General features: G+C 45.4%; 1 protein-coding gene across 3 annotated transcripts; it reads right to left on the reverse strand.

Moving 5' to 3' along the window:
* Positions 1-235: 235 nt before the first annotated feature.
* lic (dual specificity mitogen-activated protein kinase kinase lic) lies at positions 236-21,851 on the reverse strand. 3 transcript variants are annotated; one of them, XM_065447435.2, is made up of 9 exons: positions 21,619-21,851; positions 17,752-17,815; positions 16,857-17,022; positions 16,051-16,170; positions 12,902-13,018; positions 11,819-11,998; positions 9,564-9,641; positions 4,265-4,404; positions 236-2,995 (listed from the first exon to the last, which is right to left on the reverse strand). In XM_065447435.2, exons 2-9 carry the CDS (start codon positions 17,802-17,804, stop codon positions 2,836-2,838), a joined length of 1,014 nt encoding a protein of 337 aa, XP_065303507.1. In that variant the 5' UTR covers positions 17,805-17,815; positions 21,619-21,851; the 3' UTR covers positions 236-2,835. The 3 variants fall into 3 exon arrangements, with proteins under 3 accessions (XP_065303507.1, XP_065303506.1, XP_065303505.1); XM_065447434.2 differs by having other exon boundaries at positions 20,767-21,850; XM_065447433.2 differs by lacking the exon at positions 21,619-21,851 and adding an exon at positions 20,024-20,370.
* Between the last annotated feature and the right edge of the window lie 1,592 nt (positions 21,852-23,443).

Consider the following 23,443-nt stretch of genomic DNA (forward strand, 5'->3'; position numbering starts at 1 on the left):
AACTCAGCTTTGTTTACGAAACAGAAAAAAAAAAAGAAGGATATAGTTTGCGCTTCATTATTTTCAGTAGTAATAAACCATTTTCTTCGGCCAAATTAACAAACATAAGAGTTTTGAAAGAGTGCCAGTCTCAATGGACTCAAACACTACAAATCAAAGGAACCTCCTGGCTTTGGAGTTGTCGGTAGTGTGAGGCGTGCACAGCATTTTTCCAACACAAAATTTTCTCAACAAGTATGACTTTGATGCTTTATTGCCACAAAGTGGGTCAATGGCAGAAGTCTCTAGAAACATTTCCTAATATAACAACAACTTCCGAAAAAGCAAGAAAGTATAAATTTACAGGCACTTTTGTAAAAGCTGTAAAGCAGGCGTCGTATAGCAAAATGTACGCGGATGGCAAGCACCCAGAAGTCACGCGTGGCAATATTTTGCTGCCGAAAGGAGCAGGCATGCACGGTTTCACCTGTCAAAAGTGTGCTGCTAGTGTAAGAGCAACTGTGGTACATCGTCCATCCACGCAACAGTCACCAAATGGTGTGGTAGGCCCATCTCGTTCACCTAACTTTTGTTGGTGCCAATCACAAATCCTAGCAGGTGAACCTCAACATAAGGAATAGGGATATAATGAATTATTGCATATAGTGAAGTAGCTATAAAATTTGGTCGGCCATGCTTTATTTCCTTGAGTAGTATACTGCTATAGCTGAACCAAGAATGTGGGAAGCAACACAGCATGCTATAGCAACAACTGTAAATGAGCCCCTCTGGATACGAAAATAAAGTTTTTAAAAGCTGCGGGCACTGGTTGAAAGAAAGACATGTGCTGCTCACGTTGGCCTTCCACAAACGTCTTAACAACAATCTGAACTTTGAGACAGAAGATTTGAAGAGGCCTACGAGCAACACATGCTGCGAAGACCAGCAGGAAACGTGTTAAGCCTTGCAAGAACCCGGAGATAGAATGGCAAAGCTTTCGATTCCTTGTTCCTTAGAACCAAGTCCGGGTGAAAGGCAACTACTATATACACATGTTTAATTCGAAGCAAGAGTTTTGCAAGCAAGGGTTCCTTAGCGTTATTTGTGTAATCAGTTGCACGGCCTCAACTGTGATTTTGTAGGCATCAATTTTTGTTCATTCTCTTAATACTGCTATAACAAACAAAATGTTGCTCAGAATGCGACTTCATCATTACCGAGGTTCATCAACACTGTTATCAGAATGCTTGTGTCATGGTATAAGCTGTGATAAGCAGTTAGGTGCAGCATTTCAACCGGGCTAGTTACATTACTGTTGGATGTCTCAATAGACGTCCGTTACGTTTGCCGACGTATTTAAGAAAGTGGGAGTGAAAATGACACTTGAACAGTTTCTGTTGGCATACTTCATGCTTCCTTTGCAGATGCAATCCAGAACTTCCAAGTGCTATGTTCAATGCTGCACGCTTGGCACGGATCAACACATGGTCCATACAGCCAGCGCAATGCAGTCATAGCTGCATGATGACTAACGAAGCATCGTGTCTTTTAGCAATGCTTCAAAGCTAGCCCGAACCATAATGCTGTCTCCAGCATCCATCGTCTCTAAACAAAGGTATTGCACAGATTCGTTCTGACCACAAGCGAGCGCATACCGAATTTCATTCAGCCACGACTCTTTCGCCTCGCTTGGCTCCAGAACCTTACAGCAACGGTTTGCAGAAACCACGCAAAGTTCCCCTCAGATCTAAACTACCACATCGATCCTTGACAGAGTGAAATAAAGTCCATTAAATGGTCCTATTCCTCCCCTACAAAAAAAAAAAAAGGCACCATAACAACAGGCCAAGAGAAGTATTCAAGAACAGGGCAAGAACAGGACATGCGCTAAATGTACGTATGGTATGCGCGACCTAAGTCAAGCTGCATTTGAAACTGTGTCAATCCAGGAGTAGCCCATGATTGGCATGGTATACCATAACACACAAACAGCACATGGAAAGCGCCACTATGTCCTGGCGCCAACATTTGCTCACTTGGGTCAGTGAGGTTGTTGCTGCTTGGTGCTTAGCAAGAAACCATTCTAAGTGGTAGCTTAGGTTGGTGTCAATGATGCATAAAAAACCAGCACCGCTCCACTGAAAACGGAACTGAACAGTGAATTCCTGCTTCCTCCCAGCACAGTCTGAGCTCTCGTACAGCAGCTTCAGTCAAATCCAGTGTAAAGGCGTTTCACCATCGCTCCCGGCTGGCTGCATTCCTCCAGGTGTTTTCTCACAGGAGCTCGTCAGGTGTGTCTCGAGAATCCAAGACACGTGCCTTAAAGGCAGCAGTGTAAAGCTTGCACACAGTCAGCACTGCGCCTTGCTACGTAATCAAAGACAGATGATCTCTTACGGAGCTAGGAAGTACTCGGGCACACCAAAGCTCGTTCGTACGATGGCACATCACACAATGCCACAGATGCACAGAGCTGAGTACCTTAGGGAGCTCCACTTTGAGTTTTGTGAGACTGCAAAGACGCTGAGAACTGCCGAGAATGCACAACACTTGCTGCTCTTTGTAGCAACCGCAGGCTCTCTTCCGAGATTCAGTCTCATTGAAGTTGAGGATCATCGCTTGCCCAACACTTTGCAGCGTCACTGCGAGCCTTGCGACATTGGCGAATCGTGGTGACCCGTCACAATGTGCGCTGGCAAGTCCAATCGGGACTATTGGCGGTGTTGCACTTGGGTTATGCAAGACCCGGGTGTTTGGCCAGTCCTTGAAGTATAGGCATCCAGTAGTGTTGCATCCCCAGGTGAGGTCGAGTGGTAACTGAGTCTCTCTGGTTAGCCTACAGCATTGCTGCTATGGCTAGTCGGACGGTGAGGGCTCCTTCTTGGCGGCCTCTGTGCCATCGAGGATCTCGGCTATGAACTCGGAGATTTCCTCGGAGCCTTGAGAGTGACGCTGAAGGAATGGCATGTTGAGTAGCTGTGGGTAAGTCGGCCTCTTTGTCGGGTGCTTTTGTAAGCTGACAGAAAAAAAGAAGAGGGAAAAGCAGATAGGCAGGTCAGTTTACTGCTACTAACCGACTGGCAATGCAATAAAGTGCATATTGCGAACTGGCACATATGCAGAGGCAATTTGTATAACTGCACCTGAGAAGCCACAAAGACATCAGATGGAAAACAGAATTTTCTAAATGTGTACGTTGCTGATAGGCCCAGATTCCCACAAGAACAGAACACCAAATGCCAGTCTGCTGCTCCTGCATGCAACCAGACCTGCCAACCTTTCAAAGCTGAAAGCTACTGTAGCAAAAGCTAGAAAATATTAGAATTTGGTGAGAAATACTACAAAATAGTTTCAATACACAAGATCCTGACAGTATATTCTTAAACTGCAGACTTCGTTCTGTAGGAATGCTGTGAACGGGCACTCTGTCGTAAAATAGCAGCAAGAATTATCCGCACGACAAACGGAAATGCTCATGAAGCTTTTCATGAAAATATTCACGGAATGAAGGCCGAAATATTGGTTGCCATTATGCATTGGTTCCGTGAGAGGGTGACAAAAAGAAAAAGAAAAAAAAAACAAGGTACACTGTGCTTTGTAGGGAGCTACCTTTTTGGTGGTAATTTTCTTGGCACCACTGTCTGCTGTTTTACACGCATCACTTTATTATACAGCACTTTGTTGGAGCGTGGCGGCAGAACCTATGGAAAATAGCAGCAGTGCGTGCCGAGAGCCAACAGCGCCACTTTCGTTGACAAGTCATATGGTGACAACTTATGAGCTGATGGGTTTATGGGCGGAATGATTAATTTTGGGGCTTTCACTATAACGATCTTTCAGAATAACGAACAATTCATTGCAGTCTCTTAAAATGAGTTATGTCGAGATTTCACTGTATACATCGACTCTCCAGCTGGAAGCCGCCCATGAGGGGAAGGGCAAATGGCTTTTGGTTTTGAAATTTAGGCACTTTCCGCAGCACATAGGGATGTAATACTCAGCAGACACGATCGTTAGTGCACGGCGCTTGTCAACTCAAAATGGCCAGACCTGGTGAGGGGCCCTTTAATCTTCAGGTTTACTGTTTCTTCAAACACAGACAGCAACTGGCAACCAATAATAATTTACAATTGCAATGGATGCACTGGCATTTGAGTAATTTTTCTTACCTCGGTACTTGGCTTACGTCTAAGCTTTCTGCAGCAACTCTGACCAAAAGGAATTTTCGCCATCCAAGAATCCAGACCAGAACAAAACAGCACAAATGACAAAGACCACAACTCACCAGGCGTCAATGAAATCTTCGTACTCGGGTGAGAACTGCCCTGTTGGCAGTCTGGGAGGGTCATCCTCTACCACATGCTTGAGCTGCTCAAACGGAGTTCGGAAACTGGGATACGGGAACCTGCCTATAGACAGTTCAATCTGCAAGGTACAAAGTGAGCAGCAAGGTTAGGGACAATCAACACAGTGGTACCAACACGTGAAATAGGAGACACACACTTTGTTACTGCACAGATGCTGCAAAATCGTCACGCAACTTCTTATGTCTGCTGCTGCTACCTCCGAAGCTTGGTCAGCAGAAACTGCCATTTCATCACATAATGCAATTTCCCATAATAATTGACAGTCACTGCCAAGGAAACATGCAGTGCACACAAAGAACAAGTTAACACATGAGCATTCACATTGATTTAGCTGACTGAAGCAGTTTAATCTTTTGAGGGTCGTTGGCATACAAGCATGGCCGTGAAAACAAGCTTGAAATGGTCATGGTTGTACCCGTACAGTGAAAACTGAATGTTCAGAAAAAATGTGCATTTTCAGAATGAAGCACAGCTTAAAAAGACCCTGAAATGATTTTGACGATGTTGTGCAAACGTACCAAGTCGTTAGGGTAGGTCTTTCTGATCATTAATTCATGCATCTAAGTGCTCCGCGTAAAGTGTGTAATTTATCATAAGCTTTCGAAAATGTACATTGCTGCCGATCGCAGCACACTGCTCGGCTGAATTTTCAGCCACCCTTAACCACTTGACTGCCCTAATGATGCTAGTAGGGCGAGCTATCCAATTGGCTACCCAGGGCGCGTCATTGATAATTTTTGCAACTTCATGGTGAACAAATCTTGTTCATAACAGCTGGAATGTTAGTTAATTTGTTTCTATAAAAAGAAAGTAACAGAAAGAGAATGCACTAGAACAATTTCTCACTAGACTTAAGCACTTCCGACACACAGCAAGCGTCGTCTGCTTGTGGTAAAACATGCTCCATTTTGACGAGAGTCTCAGTCTTTTCACAAGCACCATGATTCGCCTTTGCTGCGTTGCGGGCTGCAAACGTAGCGACCGGCAATATGTCAAGCGGTGACATCGCGTCCCTCAGCAAGGCAGCAGACGAGTGGAGCGACAGCAGCGCATCGGACTATCGCTATCCGATCGGCGCCAGGATTTGCGTGCTTGCGGCTGTCACTTTACACCGGAGGATTACTACCACAATAGCGTTTCGCGAGTCCGGTATTCGGGTAAACACAAGCGCAAAAGGGACAGTGCCTGGCAGTTTGACCGTGCCGTTTCACAGGATGAGCAGAAGCGCAAGCGTGAACGGTCTGCACAGTGCAGCCACCTGGTGGAGCGGGAGCGTAATCGTTAACACGTTACCAGACACATTCGGCACTGCGACAGAATGCTCGCAATGCATGCTCCTTCGATAGCTTTCGCTTGGGGTCGACTGCAAGCAGCTGGTGGAGAGGTTAGAGAGGCTTCGCGCGCTCACTCCTAGAGAACCGGAAGTAGACGACACAATATGTCATCATGACGCAGAGCCAGTGAATGCGTATCAGCCCCGATCACTTGGCGAGCGAGTTGAGGAGAAAATCCATGGCTATGGAGGGGAGTAAATTGTAATCGTCCGTTGCTCTCTTAATATGCAACGTTTCACACAAATTGTGGTGTGAATGATTAACTTTAGCTGCACTCTATGCGTCTACAAAATTTTTCCCAACCATTTCAGGGGCCCCTTAGTGCTGCAACCTTTCGTGACTTCTACAAAAATTGTTATTGTGCTGCCACCTTTTGGTTTCTGTCAAAACTTCACTCTATGGTGTCTGCCACAAGCATTTCCACTTTGCCTGGCTATTGCCACGTGCTCACCTCTGTGCCTGTGCACGTTAATCGGCATCATCGTGCGTTTCGTTTCCAGTAAAGGGCATCAGGAAAATTGATCTCTATCTCGCTCGTTGTCATTCGAATTGCTACCGCAAGATGCTCGTTTGTATGGCTCTCCCGCAGGCATGCGGTAGTGCCGCCGTTGTGGACCAGCGCATAAGGCCAACTTTTGTGCCGTGGAAAACAAAGTTCCAGGTGGCCTCAGCGTCAACGAGTGTGTTTGTGCGGATGAAGACGTCGTTGCACAGAAGGGGATGACCGACGAGGCCATCATAAGTAATGTGTGCCAAGCTGACAACTCCGAGGACCACCAAGGACCAAAACATCAAGAGAAGAAGGTGAACCCTGGGAATGTGTTAGATGCTTTGAACACAATTTGTTAGTTTTTCAGCGAGCACGACGACGACGTGGCAGTGGACCACTTTTTGCAGTGAGAAGGCAGAGCTTACAGAGTTTTGGCAATACATTTTTGTTTTGCAAGCCAATTCCCTGTATGTTCTGTCTCATTCTCGCACCAACGAAATTCCCACGAAAGGGAATTTTTTTCAATTTCCCCAGAGATTTTGTTATTGCGGGTTTCGACTGTACCCAACCGCTTGTAAAGCTAAGAAAACCCTTCTGTATCTTGGAGGAAAACTGGAAAGTTCTATGCAATAATAGATTGCCATAAAACCCAGGTCCGCTATTTAACTTAAAATCTCATAAGATATTCAGTGAGACATAACTGCACTACTTCTTTAGCGTCAAAGGGCAAAAAGTGCTTGATTCTGTTCCAACAGACATTCTACTGATACAAAAGATATTTTACAGACCTTCATATAGAACTGAGCTGTAATCAGTGCTGGCATATTAATTTGGTGTTCCCTTTATTAAGAGTAGACCATACTGCACATCTTGATTCCTAGGTACCCAAATTATTGATAGCTTGAAACATTCATGTTATGCAATGCTAGTACAACTGAGTTTCGTTAATTCAACTTTGCTTAATTCGATCCCCACCAAAGGTCCCAGCCCGAACACCATACATATATAAAGGACCAAACTTTATTTATCTTGATACTGAAATTAGTGTTTGCGGGATAACTCAAACTTGGTTGGCATCACGTATGCGCCCGACCCCAATGGTGATTGCAGTGGTGATGCCAATAGTCATAGCATCCGTCTTGGTGGCGCCTAAGGTACAAGGAATGCATAAAATGTGGTCTGTCATCTGCCATCAAAGACGCCCATTGTCGGCCTGCCTCAGGAAGAGCTCAAAGCAAAGATTCTTAGCTCACAATGAACTATTACAGTATTTATCGTAATCTAACACGCACCTTTCTTTCCCCCGCATGAAAATTGGTTCCGAAATTGCTTGGGTGGTGCAATCTGATACAAAACTAGAGACTAATAAAAATTGAACCCACGTTCGCAACAGCCTACCGCCACCATTAGCTTAGCCAGTGTCATCACCATTGCTACCGTGAAATTGCGACCAAGAATGGCGACAGATCACGTTTGGGCACAGCGGATGAGGATGCACCACTTTCAGTCTCATTACAAAAGCACATTTAAACGATAAGTTATTTTACATGTTAAACTAGCAGCAACAAGCCACGTCACATGTTCGTGGTGTTTTGCAGAATTGCACGCATTGCAGGACGAAGTGGCAAAGTCATTTCATAAATGCAGAATATCAAATGTGCTGTAGACTGTACGGAGGACGAGCTGTTGCGGTTCTTCACAGACAGCGCTAGAGTGATGACAATGGACCTTGGTAAACCAAGTTCCATTCTCTGAAGGTAAATTTAGCTGATGTCACTGTTTCTTTTTGCTAAAAGATCTCATAATGTGAATCCCACTTCTACTTTGTTTGGGTGCTCTAATGTAATGTGTAACTTGTTCTTCTGCTTTCAACTCATGAAATGAGGTTGCGCATTACATTTGGGGGGCTCGTTAGGATTGGAGCAAATACTGCCAAATGAATCGGCAGTGCCACTTGTTTAATTCGACCCGCCGGATAAATACGCCGATTCTGCTGGTCCCATCAGGGTCAAATTAATGGAAGTCGACTGTACACTCCCAAGCATGTGGAGCACTGTGTTTTTATTTGCAAAATATTTAAGCATTAAACTTCACAACAAGTTTTCTGTTATTGGACATTCGACTCAATGTTTGGTTTTGTTTAAGCATGGACTGACTTAAAAGCAGTGCAATAAATGGGTCTATTTTGTTTATTTAATAATGTGCATACATAAAAGCACTACACGAAGAAACAAGACGGAAACACAAGCTGACAGGACAAACGAGCTTTGTCCTGTCAACTTGTGTTTCCGTCTTGTTTCTTCGTGTAGTGCTTTTATGTATGCATAATTTTAAATAAATGAAATAGACCCATTTATTGTTCAATACTTGTTCCTTTTTTTTGTTACCCGATTCAATACTTGATTGAAAACCTACTGGAATCAGATGCATACCACCTAATATGGACGTGTACGGGTTTAAGTTCGGAACGCTCGCGTCACCTACTGCAAGCCGGCCTCCGCTACAGTGTGACAACCAGCTATGACCGCTGGATACATGATAACAGATTTCACAAAACACTGCTTCAATTCATACACAACACAGGCCTCACAGCACACATATAATACACATATACGCTCCAACAATTATGCCTTAAGGGCAAGCCTTCATCGCAATAAAAAAAAAAAAAAGAAAACCTACTATTCGGTATTCGCACACCCCTAGTAAATTCCAATGTGTGCCATGAGATAATTAATTAAGATCTTAACATTTTCTTAATTAGTCCACTATGGATTCCAGTTTATTGTGAAATTAACACCTGCCCCTTCAAGTTCAGTTCAAGGATTAGAACAGTGCTATCTGCCATGGGCAACTTGTTAAAATTCTGTAAAGAAAGACAGAAAAAGGGCAGAAAAAACAACAATTGGTATAAGCATGACTGCTGTGCACCTCATCTGTTTCAAACAAGGCCCTCCTGCTGGTCATCAAAATATCAATACATGCGCTGTTTGATTCTTTGCTTGCGAGTATGCATTTTTTTCAACCGTCTTCTCGCGTGACTGTTAGAAATGTTGACAAGTTGAGTGTTGACACAGATGACAGACTGTTCTAGAAAGCAATCATCCCGATACCTTGACCAAAGATCTCTAGTGTGCACAAGGTCACCACAGTGCTTCTGGAAGGCAACTGGATTTGCGACTATACATGAGTGAACATTCATTTACAGGTGTGCACACACCGACTCTCCCTCATGCTTTTCATCTTTCCCTTTCCCCACAGGTAGCGTAGTCAACCAGACGCGACCTTGCTTAACCTTTCTGTAGTAGACGTGCCTGTCTGACCGAGCACTAGTGCGGACCAGTTGAAGCGAGAGTCAGCTGCAAGAGGTAACGGCTGTCCTCCACGAGTTCTCACCATGGTAATGCCCAAGCTCCAAACATCGGACTTGACGTCGTAGCCCATGTCCGAGTGCTCTGGGTTGATCCGTTCAGGCTGCACAAAGAGAGAGAGAGAGACTTGTGAAAAATCACGGTCACAAAAGCACGCCACAATGTGTCCAGAGAGGAGCAGAAAGTATCACGTTTTTGCTTGGAAAGTTAACAGCATTACCTCCAAACTGAAAGTAGCAAAGCCTAATCGATCCAGTAGCTGCCAAGAGCACCCGAACGTCAAGCCAAGCTCAGAACCATCAAGCAGCTTCAAATTGTGCTAACTCAACTGTTGATGCATGCGCCAATGAGGCGGGCAATGACTGTTGCAAATAAAACCCACGATCATAACGTGGTTGAGCTCTGTTTAAGTTGACAAGGAACCAAGATTTGGCAAATGCACTGACTGTACTTTAGCCTAACTGTAGTAACCGCGTGTCAGTGGTCGAAATAAGGATTGAACAGGTCACATGCAACCGTACATGCATGCAGTAACGCACTGACAAGCCTTTCTGGCCACTTTTGGAATAAAGACACTTACTTTCTGTTGGGTCCATTATTTCAGACTTTTGATTATGCTGAGATTTCGGCAGTCCCACAGAGTTTAAATTATCGGTTGGCAACTGCACGTCAGCATTATTGTAATGGTGCATTGGTGGTGGTAATGGTGCACCATGGTGCATGGATGGTTTTTAGACACACTCTCTTGGAAATAAGTGTTTGCATTAAAATCATATAGCTGCGTAGTCCATTATTTGAAAGACAAGTGCTTAAATGAAGCACAAGGATAAGAACGACATGCACATTGCGCCGACCAGCAACAGTACGAATTCATTCCTTCTCGCTTTATGCAGTCAAACCTCGTTATAATGACATTGCATCTGACATAAAAATGTATTTGTTTTATCCAGTATTCATCATAAGCATGTACAGTCAACGACCGATTGTTTCAACACCGATAATTCGGAGATGTTTGATTATTCAAACAGTCCCATGGCACAGCCACCAGCCCCATAGACTTAATGTATAAGGATGACCAAAATGTTGGACACCTTACAGCACGTTGTGCGATATTTCGGACTCTGACTGCACGACCGTGCGCTAAATGGCCACCGAGTCATGTGGAAATAGCGTTATTTGCATTTTGAGACATCGCCAGCACGCTCGTCAGCCATGTCACCGGTGCTCCGCGAAACTGAAACTCGCAAGGCCTCTCTTATCTAGTAGTCGCCGATGAGAATTCAGTGCACACATTGACTCCACTTTTGTCTACCTGCAGCGACAGCATGCAGGCCATTTTGTAGCTTGTAGCATTTTGCAGCTTGTAGGCCACAATTTTTTAGCCACACCTTCCCCTTGATTCTATGCCCCTCTTATCATCCACTATGCCCGGTCAGCTGATCCCATTGACAATGTGTGCACAGCATCGCTCTGACCAATGAGGAAGCGCGAAAAGCATGAAAAGGAATAGCACAAAAGACACTGCTACAATATCACAGCCACGATATGTCTAGGTCAAGGGCAAGCATACAGGTGGGTGCAGCAACAGGCATTGACAAACATGGGACGCATTCATGAATGATTACTTCCTAAAGATACTTTAATTTTCACATTATTTCGTGCAACTAGCATATTCTGTGTCGATGGGGGGCAATGTTTCCACACAGCTATAAGAAAGCATGCTTGGCACTTCGCGAAGAATGCCGTCGCTCCTAGACGCCGAAGCTAGCCAAGTGCAATTGAAGGCACCTCCGAAAGCGACGATCCGAGAATATGGCACATTCTTTATGGCCACTTGCAGGATAAAGTCACATATTTTTGAGCAAATCCGGTATCACGGACTGCCGATCATGCAGACATTTGGCGGTCCCTACTGAGTCAGAATTACGAGTCGGTGATTGTATTCCTCGAGTGCTGATAATGATGAGAAACATCTTCGATTTAATTCGTCATATCAAAATAATTCCTGATATCAATGTTCGTTATAATGTGGTTCACCTGCATTTACACCATTGCTAGTCAGTGTAATGTGCATTTCCTCCTTATCCTCGAACTTCGTCCAATAAGTGCTGCTCTTTCAAAGCACGGTCTATGCTACACTAACTGGCCCAAGTTTCTACCCTACAGAACATGAAAGCGGCATTCTTGTGGGTCACAGACACCTTCAACAACCGCCGTCAAGCTCGCTTGCAGCATCACCAGCTGCAGCAACTGCACCACCGAAGAGGGAGAGCCACTCACCGCCATGTACGGCTTGCAGCCAGCGTTGACTGTCTTGGCCACCGAGTCGACCAGGTAGCCGGAGATGCCGAAGTCGCACATCTTCACCTCTCCGCGTCGGTTCAACAGGATGTTGGACGGCTTCACGTCTCGGTGGATCACGTGCAGCTGGCTCTGGAGGTAGTGCAGGGCGCTGACCACCTGCACATTGCAGGAGCAAACAGCTGAGCAGGAAAGTAAGAAAGAAAGAGATTGTGTGCTAAGGTCTACGTGGGTGCAAACTGTGCTCCAGCTGATGCACAGGTGCTGCCATCGAATAAATTAACCTGCAAAGGACTGGTAATGTGAAATGTTCGTTAAACCCCTTCCGTGCCACACTGCTATCCTGAATTCTAATCAAAAGTTGCCAAATTATTTTTAAGAACCCCAGTTGCCGACATGTTTTACTTTCTCGCCCAACGTAAACTTGCTCCTGCTTGTGCTGCCCCATGAATTGTGTGCTGCCATCTACCAGAAGCACAACAAAGCATTGGTACGAAACCAGTTCGTCCAAGGCATTGCTATAGAATGAAAAGTACCGTCAAAGAGCTGGGCTCGTCGTTGTATGTTTTTTACTGGAAATGAGTGGACAAACCCAGCTCGTCCCTAGCACAGAAGGGGTTCATTCCTTTAGCAAAGTGACAATGGAAGATGAGAGATTTACCAAACTACATAAAAATTCCACAGCCTGTTAACTGCAGCACGTCATAACAGCACCTAGTTCGATGATAACTGCAGTTCTGAGAAGTCCACGTGGCCCAAAAAGACTATAGCGACTATAAACTTGGCGCACATATAGGTGAAGGTGTCCACTTCACCTGCTCCCCACATGTATCTACCCCGTGATGCCCACGGCACGATTCTAACACAGCTACCGATCTAAGAAAAGGCTGAAGCGACCACCGTCACACTTCCCTTGCAAACAACGCTCAATTGCAAACCACAAGGTGTCCGCAGACAAACGGCAAGTCTATCTCTTCGGTTTCTGTGCTATGGTCTGCATCAAAACATGACATCAGATCGGGACATGACGATGTCAGGGCAGTCAATTACAGTGCCACTCACCGAAAAGGCAATTGTGCCCAAGATGCTCTCGGGGACGGTCTTCCCTTTGCTGAACACCTTCTGGTAGAACTTGTCAAGCGATGTGTCCATCACTTCCATGCAGATCCACACGTCCCCCTGCAAGGTAACAAGGTCATCGCAAGGTAACACGAAAGCATTGTGACATACCGCAAAAAAAAGAAAACAATTCCCGATTTGACTTTGCACATTTCAACTATCTTCCGATCAATGACTTGACCAGGGGCTGCATTTTGTAACAATTCACACAGGGCCAATAGAATAATCCCACAGGTGTCTCAGCCAATAACCAGGGGCGAAAGAAATGGGAAATGAAATAAATCACCACAGCACATGGCTCCTGGTCAAACCACTAGTGAGGTACATTTACAACTGCAATTCAAGCTGGCAGAAATGCTGTGCAATTGCAGCTCATCGTTGCCTACCCAAATTCCCAACAAACACTGCAAGAACAACATGTCATAACCATGTCGCAACCATGGTGACATATGACATGCACACTGTCACAACAGAGCTGTTTTTGTACACGCACGAATATCAGACAGTGTGCAAAATGGTCTTGTGCGTTCTTCTTTCACAAAAATAGCTGAAACATGCACAAATAATGTGAAACTACACCAGGCACATCGGTTGACATACCTTCTGAAACCTGATCTGTCAAGCAACAACTGTCTATGACGACATACTACTATAGGACTACAAGCCATAATGGTGGCTCGGTGGCTCCGGCATTATGCTTGTAGGCACGAGGACCCAGGTTTGGTCCTTGTCACTACAGCCATATTGTGATGGGGGCATAATACAGAAACATTTGCATGCTTAGAGTTCATCTTTTCCGTGCCGAACGTTTTCTTTATTCCATAAAACTACCAAAATTTCCCAAATTTTATAACAGATGATTATAAATAGCTTTTCATATAGAAATGTTAGCAGTTCATTTCTTATTTTCTGTTGTCTGTTAATGTAAATTTTCTCATGATTTGAGTGTTGATGAAGCTTGACATTTCTTGGAGGCAAAGTTAAGTGTGCTCTGTTGACTTCAATGTAACGCGTAACACAGTTGAGCCTCGCAATAACGAAATCGGCGGGGAACATGAAAAAATTCGCTTTTGTGAGAATTTCGTTGTTGCGAAAAGAGACAGCACAGATAGGTAATGAATCGCAGAACAAAGCTTTACCGTCGAAATTCCGTTAGCTTACTTTGGCAAGCTTTGCTTGAGGATAAAGAACCGCATGTGTCAATCAGCAGCGGTAGCACTGCCATGGAGCAGGATTCTCGGTCAATTGCTTTCGGAGATACGATCACTTTTGCTAGATTTTACTTAACTCGGCACTGGATGCAGAGCAACAGTGCATGCAGCAGCATCTCTCCAGCGCACGCTGTCGCTCGTAGGCGCCGACACGTCCAGTTCCGAACACAAAAGTGATCGTATCTCATGTACCCAAAGGCAAACAATCACAATTATGGCCCCTTGGAGCAAATCTATGTCCGGCACCGAATCCGCACGCGATGCCTGTCAGGTGGCACCAAAACCAGCATTCTTGACGCAAGGGATGCGTATTCCCGGACGATCGCTCAATCACGGCCCGATGCATGGCACTCCATGCTACGACCGCTATCTCAAATGCCACAAACAATTCAATGTCAGTGGGACGTGGGTTTCCTTGTTTTTGCTGCATTTTCCTCACTGAGGCGCACATTACGCAGCACACTGCCGTGATCGGCGATCGTTGTTCAAAATGCATGTTCAGTTTGCGTTCAGTTTCGCCTGACGCGATTGACCTAGGCCGTGCCGAGTAGTTAGCCACGGGGAAGGCAAACAATGTGCACTTTGAACAACAATCTATGATCTCGCCTAGTAGGTGTGCAAAACCATTGTCACATGTCACTAGCAACATGCGTGCCACTTCAAACAGGTGATCAACAGACAATATGGTGGCCACGACGTGTTTCCAGTGCAAGTGATCACTTCCGGCGCTTGGTTGTTTTTGTAAATCAGAATGGGGACGTCCATGCAAGTGTAATGTGGTGGCATTTTATGCAAGTATAGTGCAAAACAACGCATTTGAGCATATTTTGGAGCCTGCTAGCCCTACACGAGTAGGTAATAGGCGGGGTTATGCTCCAGTGAATTTCGTTGATGCGGGATTGCAGTACAGTGACATTTCGTTGCCGAGAGGCACGAAATGCATTGAATCTTATAGGCGTTCGCCGGGGATACGAGAATATTTCGTTGCCGCGAGAACTTTGTTGTAGTGGGATCTCATTATCGCGGGTTTCGAGTGCATCTGGAGCTGTGAGGAAAGGAGATAGCAGTGGCAAAGTGTTTTCATCAAGCTGAGTGCGTGCGAAAGAGGCTGCCAGAGGCTCAAACTGTTTCGCGCAATCGTTCGTACTAAGTTGAAACTTCAAACACGATTTACCAGAGTTTTCTAGGTCAAATTGTTTACTCGAGTTGAAGAAACATCCAAAAACAGCACAATACTGGCTTTGAAAAAGGCGGCTGGTGTTACTGCAGCCTCTTAACTCCACGCCACCTTTTTTAAAAAAACAGGGGAGCCATATTTAAAAACCAGAGGATTTCTTAGCCCGAGTGCTGCTTCAGGACATGAAGTGCCAACAATCTCCAATTCTGCAGTGCATGTCTTCATAGTCAAGTCAGCAAATGGAATAGTGACATACACACATACCTAAAACATGATATTTTTAGTTCATTCATCACTCTGCACAATCAATGTGGCTCACTGATCACCAGCAAGGCATGTTCCACAATATAAGGGCACCAATCTACCCTGCTCATTAAAATACAAACTGCAATGCCAACCTAACCTTGAGAGCCAATAATCAGCCACCTACCAGCAAAAATACTTCGTTTAGAAAGTGCAACGTAGTATGAAACGCGACCAAAGGAGGAAACATGACAGGACAAGCACTTAAATTCGCACATTCTGAAATTGTGCGGTCCCACATCTGTTTCGTTGTACTTGTGCAATCTTTGCACATTCTGCAATTTCTGGTCGTACAAAGTCAATGCTGACCGACCACTGTGCGCTGAGCCCCTTACTGTGGTGAGCCAGCACTTTCAATGACAGCAATGCACGTGATGATCAAAAGGAAGAGAAATGCCCACCTCTCGGAAGAGTGCGCCATAGAACTGCACCGTGTTGGGGTAGTCACTGGTGCGCATGGAGACGTCAAGGTCCATCAACAATCGTTTCTGCTCCTGGTTGCACTCGGTGAAGGTTATCCTCTACAACATCAGAAAAAAAAGGGGGTTAAACGGCGGAAGAGAATGGCGCAGTGCACTGCTGCTTGAGGAAGGTACTGTGAATACAGAATATCAATAAATCAAAGATAAGCTTTAATACATCATCAGGAAAAATCTGCACGTAGATGTCAGGGCTGACAGCCTAAGCGAACAGTGACCGGTTCGATGCAAACAATGACTAGCAAGGCAGTTACTAGCGATAAGATACTTTTACAGTCAAACCACTATATAAAGAATACGGATACAACAAATCATTACATGTAACGAAGTAAACCTAAAGTTTTTCTTGGTGATATCAGAATGTCATGAATATACGCTTAAAACAAACATTCGACACAGTGAAGGTATATTCATGTCTGATCTGACTTTATTATAACGAAGTTTGATTGTACAATTACTATGCAGAATTACTAAATAGTAAACAAGATGTGTTTATTAAATATACCCCGATATAGACGGCACAGGACATACTGTATCAACCGACAGCATTTTATATCTCGAGAACTTGTCAGACAAGGTGTCACAATTGCTCTGTCACACATCCGCAGACCTTTGCAACGCGTGGCCCTTTCTCAAGTGTAAGCTAGTGCTCTTATCATGTTCACCTCCTCTCCACATCTCACGTTTCACTCTCCCTCCCTCATCAATGTTAATAAAAGCCATCTAACCTTGACAGCCATGATGGTGCCGCTGGGTACATGGACCATCTTCTCGACAACGCCATAGGCACCTCGGCCAAGCTCCTCAATGACCTGGAGGTCATCTGTAGAGACTTCGACTTCCTGGCCTTCCACAATGAGCCTCGCGTGGGAGTCCAGGTTGCGCGGAGGGGTGCTGTGTGCATGAACGGTAGGGTTAGCTTGTGCCTTCTTGGCATCGGCAGAGAAAAGCCACAACAACGAGCAATCCTTGATGCAGAGAACGCAGACACTGTCTACAAAGGTAGTGCCAGCTTCCTTTCAAACTGTCCAAAGCTAGCGCCTGCTGAGAAACAACAAAAACAAGCGTTGTTGCTAGTACTTTCCGTGCTGCTTGCTCCATCCATTTCCAGAGGAATGGCAGCACAGCACCGGCCAACTGGCTGGGTAGAAATTTTCCCTTCAAATGTAAAGCTTTCAGCGTCTCTTCCCCCACTTCACAGGTGCTGGCTGCGGTCATTTTAAGTAGAAGGAACCCACTGCCCAGCACCAATTGCCACACTACCCACTGAGCCACGGCACTTCCTTTTATGTGATGCTAGGGCTCCATAGATTAGTGCCACAATGACACAACCATGGCGCGAGACGAAATGAAATTCACCAGAAGCATCGCCAAGGCAACACAGCTGGTCTAAAAAAGATTGACAATCAAGAAAAACTCCCCTTCCCAGAATTTTCATGCTTACAATAGTACTACAGAACCACTTTTCTACTACAGGTAATTGCAAGAAGCTCTACGTTGCCCTCACTCATTTAAAGCCATCTTACAAATTGCACCTTACGAATAGGCAGACATGTTAGATCTGCCCGAGGTGTTGAAAAATGTTCATGGCCAAACAAGGACACAAAAAAGGCCGACTCTTACACTCTCTGTTGGAGATTCTGGTTTGCCTCTGGCATGATGATCTTCCCCACCATCCTTTTTCCCGCTGAGAAGAAAATCAAAGAGAAACAGCATTTTAACAAAACTAAGCTTTGGAGAGGTGCTTTCAAACAATGCATTTATCCAACTATGGGTAGACACAACTGACCAAACTAAGTACAGAGAAAATGAAATGCTCACAATACAAAGCTCACAACTAGCAGGTGGTTACAGCTATTGTACGTACGAAAGACAACCACCAAAATTATAGCACTGCATAAGCTGACAAGCCTTCTTGCAAAGGAAAACCGTAGAAACATTCTTCAAGTCTGAAAAAAGAAATTATGCTGTGTTTTTATGCAAGTTTAGCCTCAAAATACATGCTGTGATAATCCGTACCTAAACGTGCAAGACAATGTTATCTGCACCTGATAATCGCAGCACAATATAGATGACCTTAGTGTTTCACAACACAAAATTAGGGGTTTTCATTATCAGTGCATACCAGCATAGTGCCAGAAAACAATCTTGCCTGAATTTAAGCTAATTGGAGGGAGGTTTCTAAATAATCGAGAGCTACACAGGCAGAGAAGAAAGAATAAATGTGCACACAAAACCAGCACCACAAAAGTAATAGCAAATATCACTTATCAAGAAAACACAACAAAACTCCACCAGACATGTCCCAACAGAAGTCGGGCAATTTAAAAGAAAAGATAAAGTGCCAATACAGATAGCGCACTTGAGACACAAGTTACACAAGCAACTCTGACCCGGTTTATCAGCACGACAGCCTGCAGCCAAACATTCTCGTCGCACCTTTACAACCGCCCAAAGCAACAGCGGACACTAAACTGCCTCACAGTGTGGGCTTATAAAACACAAACTGCCTTCACAGGCACTCCAGTGACTGCCAAATATGCATCATTTATTAATAGGGTTCAAAGCCCACGTGAAAGTGCAGCCAAAGTCAAATTCATGCGTGCATTTTTGATGCTCCAAAATCTTTGGAGGCTGAGATCGAAAGTGTAATGTTTATTAGCATGTCATTTGCATGATGCATCTATACATTTGGACAACTACTTCTTACTGTATTTTAATTTTCCTGTATTGGGTATTAATTGCTTATCCCACATTTCTTTCCCTTTGAATGTTGCAGCCCACTAGGATTTTCATGTATTCTGTCAATCCAACTTTCAACTAACCTCTGGCTGTAGGTGCATATTTCTGTATAATGTTCTTGTATTATGATGAATAAAGAGAAAATTTCAATTTAATGGGCTTTCCAACCTCCCTATATGTATACCTGGGTGATGTCCGCAATAGAATGTCCAAATTCCAGCTGGAAGGTGGACAGCTAAACTAAAGTCACAAATTTTTTTATTGCTCTGAAGGCTAATGTATGAAAGTGAAGCACATATAAAATACCACTTCTAAAAATAGTGTCAAACTTGTTCACACATTCCAACATGCAAAACATGAAAATGAAGTTTTGTTCGCTACAACGCATAATTTAAGATAGAAGTAATAAATGCATGTCAAGTATGCACATTTTGAACACGCAAGCTGGCAGCCCAAATTTATGCATCCCTGAACAGCAAACCTCTGTTTCTGAAGACTGTCATTGAAGAGGGGGCACTTTCTGCCTGAAATGTCTAAAGCACGACAAATTCAAGCAAGAATTCACTGCTTGTTGAGGCCGCCCTTGCCAAATCGAAAAGATTTTTGTCAATTGTCACCCAACATGCAGGCCTTAGGCCTTGGCCATGCACGGCACATTTGAAAACGGTTTCAGTTGGTGAAGGGAAACACACTGCAATAACCATATAAGGGTCTTCAAAGGGAATTCCCAACACATTTATTTAATCATTGGCATTAAACACTATATGTGTTATCTTTAACTACTGGCTGCATGCTTGCTGCAATCCAAAAAGAAAAGAGACGCGGTGAATATGATATTAGAGAACTGCATATTAATACAGAGAGGTGCCACTCCAACTGGGGCAACGCCTTGAAATGTGAACACATGCCCCGCTTGCAGCAACCTACACATACACACACGCACAATCAAATAAAGCTGATGCCTGCACAGTAAATGAGCTGCTGCTAACGTGTTGTGTGCTTCCTCCCTTGTCTTCATTTTTTTCTTCGCACAGTAATAACCCGAGTACTTCTAAACAAGCAAGTTTTTACACGCAGAGGCTACTACAAGCTATATCAAAAGCCACCACAAACAATTTTTGTGACATTGTCCACCGATTTCACTCGAAATTACCTCTCGCAACTGCTCCGGCATGAAGACGCATGGAAACCTGCAAGTTCCAGTACGGTGTTCAAATGTAGTGCCTGCACTTATGGGGCTTCTCGCTCCCTAATCAGGTTTAGTAATTGCATTTGGTGCCCTACGCTGGCCTACGTCCACTGTCCGTGCATAACAGACACAACAAGCAGTGACATCAGCACCTTAGGTGGCCAGCTTGAAAGATCGCGTTACGTGGTTGCACAAAGCTCATGTTCGCATACACGAAACTCAACTGCCACTAAGCTTGCATGCATTTACACTCAGGCTGAACAGTAGGACAGATGGTGTGCACATGCTGTGAAACATCCATTGCAAAAAAAAAGAAAGAAAAACAAAAGGGAGGGGGGGGTTGCATTTTGCCAAGGACAAGCTCGTCTCAAATGACGAATGGGTTGCACTAACGCCACAAAGCGGCATTCTTTCGACATACCCATCTTGCGTTTTGCGGTTCCCGAGGGCCGATTTCAGTGGCCAACTATGATCTCACACCCTGCGCCAGACCGCTACTGCGTTCCAGCTTCGCCTGTTTACACGCAAAACGGTTAATTGAACTGGTCATTGTGTGTGTCGATTCCTTTGACTATCCCCGCAGTATAAGATTAAAAAAAAAGTCGCCAGCTGGCCCTAGATAACGTGTTGTCGGCACAAGCCACATATCAATGCGATCGCGACAACAAGCAAAGCACACAGACCCTATCTTTCGTTTTCTCGCTCACCTAATCGCTTCATTTTGCCGACTGTCCACCACGGAACGCGAAAAAATAAAAAAAAATAAAACGGCGAAATGCGTTCCGCGGAGCAGGCCGCTGAACTTTTGGGAGGGACACACGAGGATCACCACCAAAGTCGCCCCGAAGAGGAAACCCAGCGACCGCCGGTGAAGAAGAAAAGGAACACGTCGGTCACAGCACGAAATGCTATTCAGGACACGTCGGGAAACGTTTCCGCACTCACGGCTGCCGCCGGCGAGCTCCACGCGACAAGCGGCTACTACCTCACGCACACCACACCACACGCACAACACGAGCACGGGCGCGCGCGCGATAGCAGATCGGGCTGTTCTTCCCTTCTTCGGCGGCTTTTTTCTTGTTTTCTCTCGCTCACTCCTGCGTTTTCTTCGTCACTCGCGACGCTGAACGACACCACCACACGACTTCTCTTTCTTGCTCCACGACGAACGACGAGCTTTCGGCAGCCAGAAAACAAGCCGGCTTGAATTCACACAGAACCGAAGGTAGCGATCTCTAATTAGGCTTAAATCCGGTCTCTCTCTCTCTCTCTCTCTACTGCTCCAGTCTCTTTCCGCAAGGCTCTCGCCACTGCTGCAGTCGTAGATCACAGTGAAGAATTTCGGTTTCGGGAGCTCCGGTCAGCTGGCTCGTCGAGCATTCTCGGATGCGACAGTCGAAAACCGCGGTGCCCCGAACGACGGCGACATGATCGCCACGTTCTCTCCTTTTTTTTGCGGCGGAGCAAACTGTCGGCAGCGTTCTCCCGCCTTCGCTGCTGCTACGGGCTCTCCGCCATGCGCGCACACACACACCGCACGCTCCCGACCACCGCCGTACCTTTCTCTATGGCCGTATTCTCTGGCTCTGGCCGCCGTCGATGCGTCGAATATTTCTACTACACTATCGTCGCAGGACACCGGAGCAACGCGTTCTGTTGCTCTCGCGCAGTTGACGGCAACGCGTTTAGGATCCGCTGCAGCGGATGCAGCTCGCCTCGAGCGTTGAGCCAGCTCCGACCGGCGGCTTATTCAGTCCGTATGAATCACGCAGCGCAAAAACAACCGACCGACCAACCGCAGCACCACAACTAAACTCTGGCCTTTTCCAGAACAAACGTTAAGCAAGAATTATTTACACTTTTATAAAAAACATTACATTAGACATTAGTTTACTTGTACATACACAGACTTTTTATCATGAGTAAAAACATGAATGGTGGTGCTAAAGTTGCGAAAACCAGCCTCGAAGCACAACCTCCGAGATCGACTCAAGTTTGCGACCTGTAAGTCACATTACGTCATGGCCGCCATTTTAGACACAACACTCACGCATAGCCGTTTCGGAGCACACGCATAGTACTCAGTTGCTGAATGGTCCAATTTTGTTAACTGGGTCGAAAAATGGGGTGTCCAAAACCCGACGTGAATGACGTGATACCAGCTCCTGCGATCGCTTCCGCCGCATGCACGCAGCGAACGTATAGCCTTTGCGATCCGCACATTTATCTAGAGGGCGTCACCACTTGGGCTTGAATTTGGTGTCCAAAATCTGACGCTCATGGCGTGCTTCTGGCAATTTCTGCTTCTGCCGCGTGAAGCGAAAAAAAGAAAAAAACACAGCCTTCGAGACTGGTATTTGTAACCCAGAGGCGCGGTCTTCGCTGGTACGCCACCTTTAATTGAACGCCAACTATTCGGTACAAGCCATAGAAAAGCAGCACGCACATAACTCCGGACTTGCCTGGCTTGCTCAATCTTGAAAGCATGCTTCCTTCATGGTTGAAAGCGTGTTTAACACATGGCGTATATGACGCATTTATTGCTTCCAAACTGCTTCCGGTGCATGCTATTTGCAAAAGCATGGCCTATGATATATATTTTTTTTTTATCCAGGGAGAACGGTTGCTGTGGTGTGGATTTTTAGACACCACCTATTTCACGCAAAGGTGCGACGAAGCACGGAAGTCGGCGACAAAAGTTAGCAGACCATCGAAACCGAGCGCAAACCAATATGTATAGCTGACTTACCTGAACGATTTGACTTTGTAAATAGTCTTCTTTTCCCCTCCTCCCATACTACCATATCGGCTCTCCCTTGCCTTTGGTCATCTACACCACCCCGCTGCGCTGGCCGCCGTTTAGGTTTTAGCACCCTCAGCTTAGGCATCTGCAGTACGCCCAGATGTTTCCTCATTTCTTTTTTTAACTGAATATACACACGGAAAGGACACAAAAGGCGCGCGTACCCATAGCTCAGTTTCTACCGCAAGCAAACTCCACTTGGAAGCACAAGCTGTACAGTACAATATTTTTTAAATACTAAATTAATTAAATTCTGGGGGTTCAGGTGCCAAAACCCCGATCTGACATGGGGCACGCCAGAGTGGGGGACGGCACACAAGCGTTAGTTACCCCCCCCCCCCCCCCCCCCCGGAATGGGGCCGCCGCGGCCGAGATCGAACCACGGAAGCGATTTTTCTCAGAGTGCAGAACGTCACCTCACATTGACTGTGACTTGCCATATAATACCCAGCATACCATTCTGGTCCCAGAGTTTTTTTGTGTGTGTGTTTCGTTTCGTTTTTTATAGCAGCTCCCTTGTGTTTTGGTGCCCTAAAGAGTCAACCAACTCAAGTGTCCAAACAATAAACCACACACACAAA

This window comes from Dermacentor albipictus, chromosome 8 (assembly GCF_038994185.2).
Source record: "Dermacentor albipictus isolate Rhodes 1998 colony chromosome 8, USDA_Dalb.pri_finalv2, whole genome shotgun sequence".
Classification (NCBI taxonomy): Eukaryota; Metazoa; Arthropoda; class Arachnida; order Ixodida; family Ixodidae; genus Dermacentor; species Dermacentor albipictus.